The 14,059-nt window shown below is 36.1% G+C and overlaps 1 protein-coding gene and 1 long non-coding RNA gene across 5 annotated transcripts; both read left to right on the forward strand.

The window, feature by feature from the left end:
* Positions 1-610, forward strand: LOC139816455 (uncharacterized). Its single transcript, XR_011733012.1, has 2 exons — positions 1-78; positions 368-610. It is a non-coding gene; the product is annotated as an uncharacterized lncRNA (long non-coding RNA).
* Positions 611-3,219: 2,609 nt separating this feature from the next.
* Positions 3,220-12,224, forward strand: LOC139816036 (uncharacterized). 4 transcript variants are annotated; one of them, XM_071783326.1, is made up of 10 exons: positions 3,220-3,996; positions 4,495-5,130; positions 8,076-8,195; positions 8,561-8,600; positions 8,673-9,074; positions 9,171-9,613; positions 9,764-9,991; positions 10,687-10,982; positions 11,064-11,400; positions 11,633-12,224. In XM_071783326.1, the coding sequence occupies exons 2-10, from the start codon at positions 4,503-4,505 to the stop codon at positions 11,917-11,919; spliced, it is 2,781 nt and encodes a 926-aa protein (XP_071639427.1). In that variant the 5' UTR covers positions 3,220-3,996; positions 4,495-4,502; the 3' UTR covers positions 11,920-12,224. The 4 variants fall into 4 exon arrangements, with proteins under 4 accessions (XP_071639427.1, XP_071639429.1, XP_071639428.1 ...); XM_071783328.1 differs by having other exon boundaries at positions 4,495-4,935; positions 11,633-12,221; XM_071783327.1 differs by lacking the exon at positions 8,076-8,195 and having other exon boundaries at positions 11,633-12,222.
* Positions 12,225-14,059: the final 1,835 nt, after the last annotated feature.

Here is a 14,059-nt window from a genome sequence, read left to right on the forward strand (position 1 = left end):
AGGTTCGCACAAGGGATTGTCAACGAATGGCAAATATGCGCGGGAAAAATGTTTGTGCTCGGGAAAGATATCTGTCAGGTAATAAATAAATATACATATACATATGTATTTATTTGCATCGAGAAAGTCCTCGTTCCTTTCAAATCTCAATAAAAGTTTCATTTTAACGCGAGTCTTTTAAAATCGTTTTAAAGTTATAAATCTGATGATGCGCAGTTTTACGATTGCTTCTTTCCAATTTCATTTCACTAGCAAGGGACCAAAGACTTGGTTAGCTTCAACTGGGGAAAAAACGTTAAATAATTTTTATAAACAGAACATTTGTAAGCAGAGGCGAATTGATAGAATATACTCGTTGCTGTTCAAGAGTGGCAGTGGAGGACCACTCGCCATCTTTAACACGGTCCATCTGTGCATGTATACCATAATCGGGGTCAACAGTCTTGAACAAATCTGCGGCAGCGACATAATGCCTGGCGTGTACACCCGAGTCTACTATTACATTCCCTGGATAGAGAGAACCGCGTGGCCGGAATACTTTTAACATTGTTACTCATTTAATTTAAATGTATCCATTTTAAGTATCAAATACATTCCTTTTTTAATACGACGCAACAGTTTGTTTATTCCTAGTGTGAGCTTTCACTGAAAACCCGACCTTAACGGTATATGATTAAACAATGTATACATGTAAAAGTATAAGAAAATTGAAGCTAATCTTCGTCCCGTGGACTCTTATGGCCGTTCGCCTGCGACTTTCGATTTCGCTCTATTTCTCTCGTTGTCAAAAAGAAGCGCGAATGTACAAACTCACCCAAAACGAATGCGCGCGAGTATAGGTAGAATTCCTGAGGACACTCTGCATTGATCCCTGGACGCGCAAGCGTCGACCGGTGTATCTTCACCTACTTCCATCGCTCCCGGTCGTCGGAGAATCCGCGAAAGTCCGGAACGTAACGCGGTCGTCTATTTTCGTTTATCTGAAAAGGCGGCCGCCTCCCGCTGCTGGTCCCAGCCGAGGTAAGAAAACCGCACGCGAAGCGATCAGTTGTACCGCCGAAACTACAATTACGTGCCGCGCAAAAGATCATAGAGCTCGGCGTCAAAGCCGGAAAGATCGCGCCTGACTATAAACTGTTAGGTCACCGACAAGTTTCGAACACTGTGAGTCCTAGAGATGCCTTATATAATGAAATTATAAAGTGGCCTCATTGGTCATCCGAGCCCTGACTAGATAGCTTGAAAATTTAACTTGTGAATAGAATACAATGTCTGAAAATATTTACATCTTCTTTTTCTTTAAATCTGTAGACGTAGTTTATATCAGTGTTAGATATAATTCCAACAAGTTCAGATAACAGTTAACTGAATATATCGCGGATCTACTATTTTCGTTCCGAATATAAAATCTTCTTACACTCAAATATAATGAAATATATGACAAAAGAGGTAGTCCCTACAAATTTTGTAGCATCAATAAATTTAATTAGATCAAGCTAATGAATAAAGGAAGGAAATGTCATATATAAAAATATATTGTGTGTTGGAGGTATGATAATAGGCATTGTACTGGTTGAACATTATAATAAAATTAATTGGCTGTTAAATAAATATTAGTATTGAAAATCGGTATGAAAATATATATCATGCATGATACAGGATATATGTATCAGTAAGAAATGTTAAGCAATCCATTTTAAGTCAACCACACGCATTCATTAATGTGTCTAAACACCAGATTACTCAGTTCAGTCGTTTGTGTAAAGAAATAAAGATGCCAACGTGACAGTTACTATATACTTTATTCTATTTTATAATATACCGGATTTATCAGTCATGTTTTAGTACCTAATTTTGAGGAACATCTTGTATATACTACTATTTTAAAAAATGTAATTTGTTGTACATTTAACGAGCCTATAATTTGTTAAATAAAGAAACATATACGTATTTAATTCCTGTACATCTTTTTTCCACTCGTCAAACATCATTTTGTACTCATCTCACAGTGGCGCGGATAGCAATCTACATACAATAGAAAATTTAAAAAACTAAAAATGCAAGAGGAAATAAGAGAGAGAAAGAAAAAAACAATACTGTGATAAAAGAATGGGAGGTCCAAAAAAGAGATGCTTTAGAAAAAGCGATAGAAGAAATATTACCAGAAAGAACTCCACATTAGAAGTTATAGTAAATTCTGGACAAGAAGAGGAACAAATATGATTACAGAGAAACTGAAAGGAAAGGAACAGAAAAGGATAGTTATGATTAAAAAGAAGATCTTAAAGGAGAAAAACATAATCGTTGACAATGATCTAACTTGGAAGGTAAGACAGATACAGGGGAAAATACGTTTGGTAGGGGAGCAGAGGTGAAAAAGAGAAAAGAAACAAGAGTGAAAATCAAATATAGAAAATTACAAGTAATTGAAAGAAAGTTTACATGGAAAGGAGAGGGAGGTTTAAAAGAACTAAATTTTTGGAACAGGCAGAGTTCTGCTGGCCCATAAATAGTCGGGCAGATAGAAAAGGAATTTAATGCGGCCATTCCTACGGGCTACGTGTCGGCGGAGTCTCTATAGTATTATTAAATATAATATTTTCTCTTTATTCAATAATATTATCATCAAATAAAAAACTATATCGAAGTAAAATATGTATTGACATCTCGGTATGTTAAATTCAATTCTTCTTATATTGTATTTATATATATAATCTCATTGTATCTAAAGAATATGGTATACTATCATGGTTCATCTAATAGATTTTTCCAAAGATATGAAAAACTGTTTCTTAAAACAGTTCTTCCTAAATTTAATTTTAAGATATATATTTATACATATAACTGAATACAAGTCTGTGTCTATATAGAAAGATCTCTACAAAACTCCTAACTCCAAATTTTTTTAAAATACATTGTCTTTTAACTCGAGGCAAATAATTGTGACATAATTAGCGCAAAATACTAATCTTTTATCTTTAATTGCAAAAAATCATATAATAGGAGTAATATAGATGTTTCGTGTACACTACTGATGTTAGAAATCCCCGGCCATCGAAATGAAGTTTATTCGATTCCACGGAAAAGACTAAAAACCGTCTAAAACAACGTTATCGCACACACATGCATGCCGCAGATATGTCGGTAACAGTTGTGGTTGAGGGAAGGAGGCAAAGAGTAGGGGCAACGATTTCCGAGTACATTCGACAAGAAAACGCAACAGTAGTTTGTTCTATGTGGGATTGAACGGAGATAATGTCGCCATAACTCGTGCTTTGATTCCATCGGTAGTTCGTTCGTCAATGAGTGCTAGACAAGCGGCTTGCGATCGCAAAATCCATTCTTTTCAATAAGAACGAGTGTCATGCACTTCCAAGACATATATACATATTCTCAGCATCGCTTTAAGTTACGGTAGCTTAATTTATTTTAATACGCAGCAATGATATAAATTGAGATGCGACCGCAGTGACCGGTGCTATCCACGTATGGTATCAGCACATGAATGTCATCAGGAATCCAAGGAGTTATTATTCAAATTAAATACGGGACCTATTATGCAAAAGGGATTATCGTGCAATTCGTGCACGCCTGTTCTCGTTCTCCGTTTTTCTGTTCTTATTCACCTCGCTTTGCTTCTCGCGAGCGAGAACGAGCGCCTTCCACGATTCCACTTCCAAGGCGCGTCTTTTAGTAGCCGTGTGATGTTATCGCTGAAACCAGTATCTGTCTGACAGTGTCGTAGGATCAATGAAAATAGCCGATAGTGATTTGAACCGAATTCGTTCTTGTTCGGATTGTACTTTGTTCCCGCGGGACGGTGCATCCCCTAACTGCAGGTGGTGTCAACGACATGTCGAAAATCGTTAGGGTCAGATCAAGTAAAGTTTTCCTGCCCGCGGAGCGCTTTCCACAATGACAGCACCATGTCGTCATAGATCAATGGTGATTTTAGTGTTGACAAAGTGACCGCTGCCAGATGGTAATTTGTGCAAGGTAATCCTAAATATAAGTCAGTTAATCTTTTAATTTAGCGGATTGTTGCCGACCGGTTGCGTCAATTTAAAATCTTAGGCTGCGTTCAGGAATTACGCCCAGGCACACCTAAGTAATTCTAATGCTATAATATACGTGACGTAAATTATAGCTTAAAGTTACCCACGTTGAATTTCTGAACGCAGCCCTGATGTTTCTCGAGCTTGTCTTTTATTTTACCTTCGAAGTTTTCACAATAAATTGTAAAAAAAATCAAATAAGAATTATGTTTACAAACTGATCTTTCTTTTGTTATTTGAAAAGAGAAGATTAAAAGACAAAAAATTAAACCGGACATTTATATTCTAATTTCTAATTGGAAGAATTGGAAGTGAGAGAATTTCGTAGCGACCTGACGAATTTATCTAAAGACCCTACAGCTGTTTTTCGAGCGTATTCTTCTGCATGCGACGTATCGCATTTTAAGACGTATTTGATGTAAAGAAGGTGAATTTTTAGCATAGCGCATGGATAGCAACACTGGTGCAACAGCGACATTGGTGCAACAGCAGCATCAAACACTCGACGGTAATCACCATCAGGGTCAGAAGGAGCAGGACAACGTGAATGGTACTGTTGAGTCTGCTGAGGGTCATGCGGTCGACAGGTTTTGCGGCAAGGCTCAATGTTCGGTGAAGGAAATCGCGGTCGTAGCTCCGGACAATGATAGCGTTGGAGATTCCTCTACGTGCAGTGACGTTATAGACGACGACAATGAAGAAGAGGAGACGGATGTCGAGGAAAGCGGCACCGGCGGCTGGATTTTGAATCCGCCGGTATCGACCATCGTCCAGCAGCATCAAGCGTTTGATCCCGGGAATGGTTACATCGCCCTTCCGAACCCCGATTCGTCGAATTTCAGTGACGTCCGCATAAAGGATTCGAGCAATGTGCATCTGGGTAATGAGGTCAACTACCATGGTCCGGTTACTATTCATGTAAACCATGTCGTTTACACGAATCCTACTTTGAATCAGGATGCGATTGAACTTGACGTTATCAACGCCTCCGACAATATCGCGGATTCGTCGACGAGTCAGAACAACGAAATTCCAAATGAATCAATTTTTCCACAAAATACTGAATTAAATAATGGTAATAGTCAATCGTGCAATGCAATAGATTGTTTAAGCCCGTTTCTTTTAGTTTTTCTATACTTAATTCTTTCTTTCCGTAAGTACACTGCAGGTATGTTTAAGCACAAAGTCGCCGAATAATTAAAAAGGACAGATCTCTCATAAGTTTCTGGATTATAGAATAACAACAGGATAAAGTTTTATATAAGAAATTATAAATCGCGACTCACTAAATTGAATTATAATGTAAATATGCTAAATATGTTATAAACTGTTATAAATGTCATCGCAACGAGACATTACTCTAATAACTTTCCTCTGCATAAGAGAAAATATACTTTCAAGCTTACAATTTGAAAGCGTGTGTAATAAATATCTTGAGTATCTATAAATATTATGGTATATTAGAACGAATCAATATTCGTCCTAAAAATTTTAAATATATATATTAAAGATATTGCATGCCGCAAATTGTTTACTTGATTGTGAATAGAATAACAGAAAATTGACACCAAATAACAATTATAATGCTTTACGTGAGGGACTTAATTAATGTAATTATAATACTCCTTTCGTACACACGTGCTACCCGTCATATATATATATTAGTAGAATGTAATGATTACTTGCGGACAACTGATTTTAATCTGATAAATTCAAAGACATCATAGAATCTAATTCACTTTGTGTTGCTTACGTATCCAGCCAGAAATGATTAGTCGAATCGACGTCAATTTGATGTCGACGCATTGATAAATAGTCGATGTCAAATACTGATTCATATCTTTGTCATCTCCGATCTCATCATAGTTGTTTTTACGTTAATTAAACAATTGCGAATATTTTTGTAAGATTTCTATTGTTTTTCATCTGGCTCCACATCCAGATGACAAAAATATAAATCAGTATTCGAGAGAGACGTCAATCATTCATCGGTGCATTGACGTCGATTTGACTAATCATCTCTAGGTAGATAATACTGATAGTTCTGCGATAGTAATGTGATAAGAATCAATGATGTATAATCTTTATCTATTTTGAAGTAGTTTCGATAATTTCTTCCTTTTAGTACATGTCTTTTTTTATCTGAAAGAAATCTATTTACAAACCGTCAAAGCCATATGTTGACCTGTCAGAGCATGTGGGTTTTCGGAAGAACAGCCATTTCTTCTCTTACGTGAATTATGATAATGTTATCAGAGAACCATTCAGACTGCAACAATTTTTAAAAGTAATTTCAATGTCACGAATATCATTACTTACTTTGACCAATGGTCTTTGTCATACTATTCCAAAATATAGTTTAATATCAACGATATTCTAGAGTCTAGATTAAATAATGTTACACTTTAGTCGCGCCACAAGAATTAAAGCTAAATATAAAAGAGTTATTTTTATCTCACAGTATATATGTGCCACACATTATCTGACATAGATTGGCGAGATATTACATGCCGTAAATTGTTTACTCGATTGTGAATAGAATAACGGAAAATTGATACCAAACAAAAATTATAATGCTTTACGTGAGGGACTTAATGTAATTATAATACTCCTTTCGTACACACGTGCTACTCGTCATCTATACTAAATTATTATAAAGCAACAGGGTTTGCATTTTTTTGTTCGCTATGATCTCGGAAACTAATGGACCGAATTTTTACCAAACGTACATGAAATAGGGGTAGAATTTCCCGGGGAGTGCTATAGGGTGTATAGTTTTTCGTTACCGATCTTCTGGAAACCGGTTTTTCTAATTTCTTCAATTTTTCGGTAAATAATTGTCGGAATTTCAAAGAATTGTATATAAAACAGGGGTTGAATTTTCCGTGGAGTGCCATAAAGTGTATAATTTTTTGTTACCGATCTCTTTGGAAGCCGGTACTGAAATTTTTGAAATTTTTTGTTACCAATCTCTTTGGAAGCCGGTACTGAAATTTTTGAAATTAAAAATTATTTGACCGAATTTTTATTAAATTTCATATACTTTTAATATCGATTTTTTTGGAAACCGGTATCAGAAGTTTTTCGAATTAAAAACCATTTAACCAAATTTTTATTAAAAGTATATAAAATAGGGGTAGAATTTCCCGGGGAGTGTAGAGGTAGAGTGTATAGTTTTTTTTACCAATTTTCTGGAAACCGGTTTTTTTTAATTTTTCTAATTTTTCGAGAAATAATGTGTTGGAGATACGAAGTGGCTCCAGTCGAACTTTTAAAAATTGTATATAAAACAGGGGTGAATTTTCCGGGGAGTGCCATAAAGTGTACAATTTTTTGTTACCGATCTCTTTGGAAGCCGGTACTGAATTTTTGAAATTTTTTGTTACCGATATCTTTGAAAGCCGGTACTGAAATTTTTGAAATTAAAAATTATTTGACCGAATTTTTATTAAATTTCATATACTTTTAATATCGATTTTTTGGAAACCGGTATCAGAAGTTTTTTGAGTTAAAAACCATTTGACCAAATTTTTATTAAAGTATATGAAATAGGGGTAGAATTTCCCGGTAACGAAAACTATACACCCTATAGCACTCCCCAAGAAATTCTACCCCTATTTACATACTTTTGGTAAAAATTTGGTCAAATGGTTTTAATTCGAAAAACTTCTGATACGGTTTTCAAAAAAATCGATATTAAAGTATATGAATTTAATAAAAATTCGGTCAAATGATTTTAATGGCATATTATATGCAAAAAGCTTTATTTCCGAAATATAAATTTGTAATATTCAAAATTAAAAAAAGGCAAAAGCTACGCGTATATATGAGAGCAATGCATATGGAGAGAGGGAGAGAGAGAGACTATTTGCGTGTCCTAATACACATGTTCTCCGGGGCGAAGCCCGGCGGGTGATGATAGTAATATAATAATTGTGTATGAATTTCACCAAAGGGTATTATATATAATAAGTAGCTCGTGAAACAAAGTTCTAATACAGCTTTTTATAATTATTCTAGTGACACAATGGCTCTGGACGTGGAAACATGCGGTTATATCATGCGTTCTAACTCTAATACTTTTAGCTATTTTAGTGTCCATAACTGTACCATCGGAAATTCCAGACTCATTGACCGAGGGTAATTGTCTATTTGGAAAATTTTTCGTTTTGCAAGCGCGACATGAAGCTAATGTTATGTTATCCCGATTGTAAACTTAAAATCTGTATTTTGCAATCTAATATTTGTATTTATTCCATTCATTCGTCTACTTAAAAGCGTGCCTTTTTTTACTTTCCACGTGTCGCATATCATATAGGGTATAACTCCGGTATATACGCCGCAGCTAAGGAGAATTTAATTTATCGCCCGTGGAAAAAAACCTTTTATTTGTTCATATTAGTTTATATTAGTAGATATTAGATTATATATGATCATATAAGAAATGGAAAATATAATCTTAAACAATATTATATGGCCATATGAGCTAGTATATAATTTTACAGTGTGCATTGGTTCTGGGTATACACAAACAAATAATTGCGGGTAAGTATTTACGCGTTGAAGTAATCTAATGTTCAAATAAATAAGTATCAACTAATTTAATCATTTGAACAGACTGATATTAAACAAACAGAAATTTCGATGTTGCAATGGAGAATGTATAGCCAGCGATTTATTATGCGATGGCAAAACGGACTGCAGGGATTTATCCGACGAGACAGAGGCCGAGTGTAAAAGGCCAGAAATTTTGTGTCCTAACTACGCCTTTCGTTGTAATTATGGTGCCTGTATAGACAAAGACTTGGTGTGCAACGGCGTTTCCAACTGCGCCGACAACAGTGACGAAACGCAGCCCCAGTGCTTAAGAAATACAACAAACACTCGAACGGAAAGATGTAGAGAGAATGAGTTTCAGTGTGACAACGGCCAGTGCATTTCTAGCGACGCTGTGTGTGACGGAACTCGAAATTGTGCGGATGGTTCTGACGAAACATCTAAATTATGCCAATCGTTACCGTGAGAATCTTTTATACATGTTTGAAGTACGATTTCTAGTTGCATGTACATTGAACAACTAGTATGAGGAACAAACGTCTGCCAATTTATTTGCAGTTGTCCTTCGACAGCTTTTCATTGTGCTTATGGAGCTTGTATCGATGCTGATCTACGATGTAACAGAGTAGACGACTGCGCCGATAGCTCAGACGAGGACCAGGAATTATGTAGGACTGGATGGCCGCCAGTTTTACCGTCGGTGCGACCAACAACAGGAACTACACGATCGCCACCGACTCCTGCACCAACACCAACACGTCCTTCTAGGACACCTTCTGGCACAAACACTTGCAAAGCACCTCCGCAACCGCAAAACGGTCGCTGGAAGTTACATCGATCGCAGTGCTCAGATGGACAGAACTGTAACGTTCCAGAAGGAACGGAACTGGGATTAGGATCTTATCTCGTCTACTCTTGTGATTCGGGATATAAAATAAGAGGTTCGCCCGACGTTAGCTGCAGTATCGGGGGAAAATGGCTTAATATACCAGTTTGCAGAGGTATTAAACTAGTAATTATATATTTTTAACTATTTTAAGATAAATAAATATATGGATTCTTAAATATTGAATATTTTAGTCAAAGAAATTCATCATCTTCAAAACGATCAGAATTATACATGTTAATTATTAACAATGTTTGTTTGATAGCAATACTCTGCAAAGCTTTAGCCGCACCTTCAATCAGATCTGAATGTCGGTACGACGATGAATGGATATCATGCAAATCTCCAGTTCCACCAAGAACAAGAGCAACATTGTCATGTGAAAACAGTTATCGACCTGAAACTAATCAACATCTACTGTCCGGACAAGGAACAAACGTGAGATGTAAAGCGAATGGTGAATGGGAACCAGAACCTATGCGATGTGTTCCAGGTCCGCTCACGATAAATATTTACATTAATGATATTCAACTTGCGTTTCAAACCACTTTTGACAGAAAATGCTACGTTTATTGAAGTGTTGGATGATAGAATCATACATACAAATGCTAATAATCTAAATTATCCGAACATAGATGTTAGAGTACCAAAGCCAAATAATGATACAGCAGCAGATGTGTCTTGGGCATGGTCTTAAGATTATAAAAAAATGATAGTACAATTATAAGTAGTAGAATTTCGAACAATATTTTTACAGGTGACATAGTAATCACACGTGTCAATATCCCCATTGAGATAATTCACATACCTGTGTCATTCCGTATTACAATTTCTATTTAAGTTATGATTTGCAATTGTTTCCTAAAGAACCAAAGCTTTAATGAAAGTATTAAAATATAGCTTTTAATTACGCTGTGTATATAAATTTATAATTTATAATTTATTAAGTTAAGTGCACATACACATACATATACACACATCGAATATATTTAATAAACTATTACGTGACCTCGATGTATCTCAATTTTTTTTCCATCCAATTAGTCATAAAATTATCACACAATGACGCGCAATGGTTACGGTTACTGTGAATTATCTCTTCCTCTTTTTTTATAATCACGACGGCTCAATACATTCTCTTGTATTATTACGCTAAGACGATTTCTCCAACCAAAATGTTTGTTGTAGTATGCGGCACTTTACCTCTCGGTTATCAACTGACCGTTGTAGGCGGTTTTCGACCGAATATTACGGAATTTCCGTGGCACGCCTCGATGTATCGCGACGAACCAGGCGAGCCAAAGAAATACTTCTGTGGAGCGTCTATCATTCAAAAAAATCTCTTGATAACGGCAGCTCATTGTGTATACGACGAGTTCACTAGGCAACCAATTGATCCCAACACAATTTATATATTAACGGGAAATCTTTTTCGCGATTACAATAATCTTTTTCACAATCCAATTTTCGTTAAAAGAAATCAGGTTTGCAAATGTATACAATGCGATGTAAATTAATCTGTATAAAATATTGTCGATCGAAATGTTACACATACCTTCTTCCAGGTGAAACGTATTTACATCGAACGCAATTATGTTGGATACATAGGAAATTTCTTGTCGGATATCGCAGTATTAGAACTCGTTACACCATTTGTATTGTCATCCTATTTGGTTCCCGCGTGCATAGATACTTTAAGCTACGGGAATGTATTGGAACCGGGTACTTATGGAAAGGTAGCGGTATTTGGTAGAAGAGCAATTGGTGAACCTAGAGCCTGGTATATTTTACAGGCTCTGACAGTGCCTGTAATCTCACTCAGCCAGTGCAGGTCCGCGAGCCAAAGTGTTAATATGGAACAATATGTCACCAATGATAAGTTTTGCGCAGGCTACACAAATGGTTAGTAAAAAAACATTTATGTGTGTCATAAATCAGCATAACGCTATATTATTTTATTAAATTTATCAAAAATATATTTGCAAAAGATGTATGACTACTTCAATTTAAGAAAATGTTATATAAGAAAAGATAATAAAGAAAGAAAAAAAAAACAAATTTAAGAATGATTGTTCTATATATGCAAAGATGCGAAAAATAGAAAGATAACTTACGTAAGCATTGTATGTTTCAGGTTCTTCCGTTTCTGATGGTGACGTTTCTGATGACAGTGGCGGCGGATTAGTCTTTAAAACCAATAATTTGTGGTATCTCCGAGGTATTGTTAGCGACACGATTTGTCGCGGCACGATGCGAGGGGATTTTCACGGCACGAAAAGTTTTCATTGTGACTACTACATATATTCTTTATATACAGAAATCTCCAGGTATATTCCATGGATACAAGATGTAATGACCAAAATAGAACAAAATCAGACGCATACATTATGCTCAGAACAATCTTCAACAAGATGTTCCTAAATTTATTAATAGAACTACCGATTATTATGTGCAATCATCGAAAAAAAGCATTTATCTTGTGTGCCATGTATAGTCTACATTATACTTGATAATTATCTTTATTTTTTATTGAATGCGTAATTATGTGAAGTTGCAACTCTGTTAAGCAATTAAAGACTTGAGAAATAATTTCTTGTACGTAAGTGATAAATAAAATAATTTCACAATTCTAGCAGCCGCGCTTGTTATTTTGTAGGTTTTAGGAATTCTTATTACTTTACAACATAAATGTAGATAGATGACGTAAAAAATGGATAAACAGAAATAGAAATTTAGATTCCATACATACTTTCTTTAATTTTATATATGCCAAGTTGTACAAAACAGATTTAATAACAAAAATCTGTATACATTACGTTTATACGTAATGTATGTACATTTAAATATGTTTTTTACTATATGACACAATATCTACAATAAAACATTTATTTAAAATGGGAGACAAATGATTCTGTGAAAATGTTGTATAATCATATAAATCGACTATTGCAACTCTTACGAGCACTCGGATTTTTTTAATGTCCTTTCTTTATTGGATGGTACAGCGATGGTAGTACAGCTACATCTTTGTCGGGTGAAACTAAACCTGTATTCATATATTCATATATATTCATATATTTCATTATTTTGTATAAAATGTACTAATAAACTCTACAATATTGAGCGGGGGGTGTCAGGCCCCCGGAGGCGAGATTGTCTATAATAATTCAAAGGACCAGAGGGTAATCAAAATCCCCTCGCGAACAAGTCGTAAAGCGAGAAGGCAAGATGTGTGCATGCAACGGAGATCCGATCCGAAAAAGCGAAAAGCGACTCACCGTGGTTCGACGCTTCGCCGGTCGTATGCTGGAGTCCACCGATTCTCGTTCTGTCCGTGGTTATTTCGGCATGCATTCAGCAACAATCAGATAAAGCACAGCGAGAGCAGGCACACTCAAGCGGGTGTTTGAGCAAGCAGACGAGAGATCGGTAAACGTGCGATCGGGCCTTCCCAAAATTTGGATCCGTGTTCCACAGCTACGTGACGATGAGTGTCCGCGGTCCTGCAACGTGCCGCGAGCGAGTAGGTGCTCCTTTCTTGAGGGTAATTGCTGCCGTCGGCGGATGGGCGATGGCAGCACCCATAGGTGAGTCGCTTGATCCCTACCGATCGCGATCCACCGACGTTTCGCGCGAAAGAAAAGAAAAGAACAATAGTTCGATTAATCTAACTAAATCTGTAACGCAACTAATCAACTATTTGCAACTAAAATATATATACAAAGCGATGGCGATTACGCCAAACAAATATTTACCTTCCATACGTAAGTCTTGCAAACGTTGCTTCAATTTTTCAATCTTTGGATTTGCATCAGGAACTGCGGTGGAAACTTCTACATCATCCTCATCCAACAATTCCGCTAATTCCCTTTCCAATTCGGTCTCAGAGTCTATGTTGTTTAGTGTTTCAGATAAAACTGTATCTATCTCTTTGTTTTCCTCTAAAACCTGGTCATCGAATAACAGGTATTACTACTTGTGTTGTCACAAGTAATTGCAAGTAATACATGTACCCCAACCACTTACCTCATTAATATCGTCCATAATGTCTCGAACGTACCCCATATTCCGTTAAACCATTTTGTCCCATTTTCTTCAATACATCGGACCCAGTTTTATAAGCAGATAATACAGCAGAGTTAGAATGCGCGTCTTCAATATTGGTGATAAGAACGCGCAGATTCGCAAGGGCTTGTGCGCGCTTTTCTATGGTCTTTTCCAATTCCATTTTTCTCCTTATGAGAGATTTTAGAAGCACAACGAATTTACAACGAATTGTACTTATACAGTTACTGAAGCAATTGCGCGTTTGAGGCCTCGTTATATACATTTTCAGGCAACTAGAAAAAAATTTGAAGAGAGCAAATAAAGTTTTATAATATTACTTAACCCTTAGCTGGCACACTTCACCAGAACCATATAGCTGGTCCCCTGGGCTGGCACCCTGGGGTCGTTTCATACTCCAACCACTAAAATGCTTGCTGCGAGAAAGCTATTCATTTTTTTCACTTGAAAAAATTCCAAGATAGTCTTCGAATGTTGTTTTAACAGATGTCAGGTT

Source organism: Temnothorax longispinosus, chromosome 7 (genome assembly GCF_030848805.1).
Source record: "Temnothorax longispinosus isolate EJ_2023e chromosome 7, Tlon_JGU_v1, whole genome shotgun sequence".
NCBI lineage: Eukaryota > Metazoa > Arthropoda > Insecta > Hymenoptera > Formicidae > Temnothorax > Temnothorax longispinosus.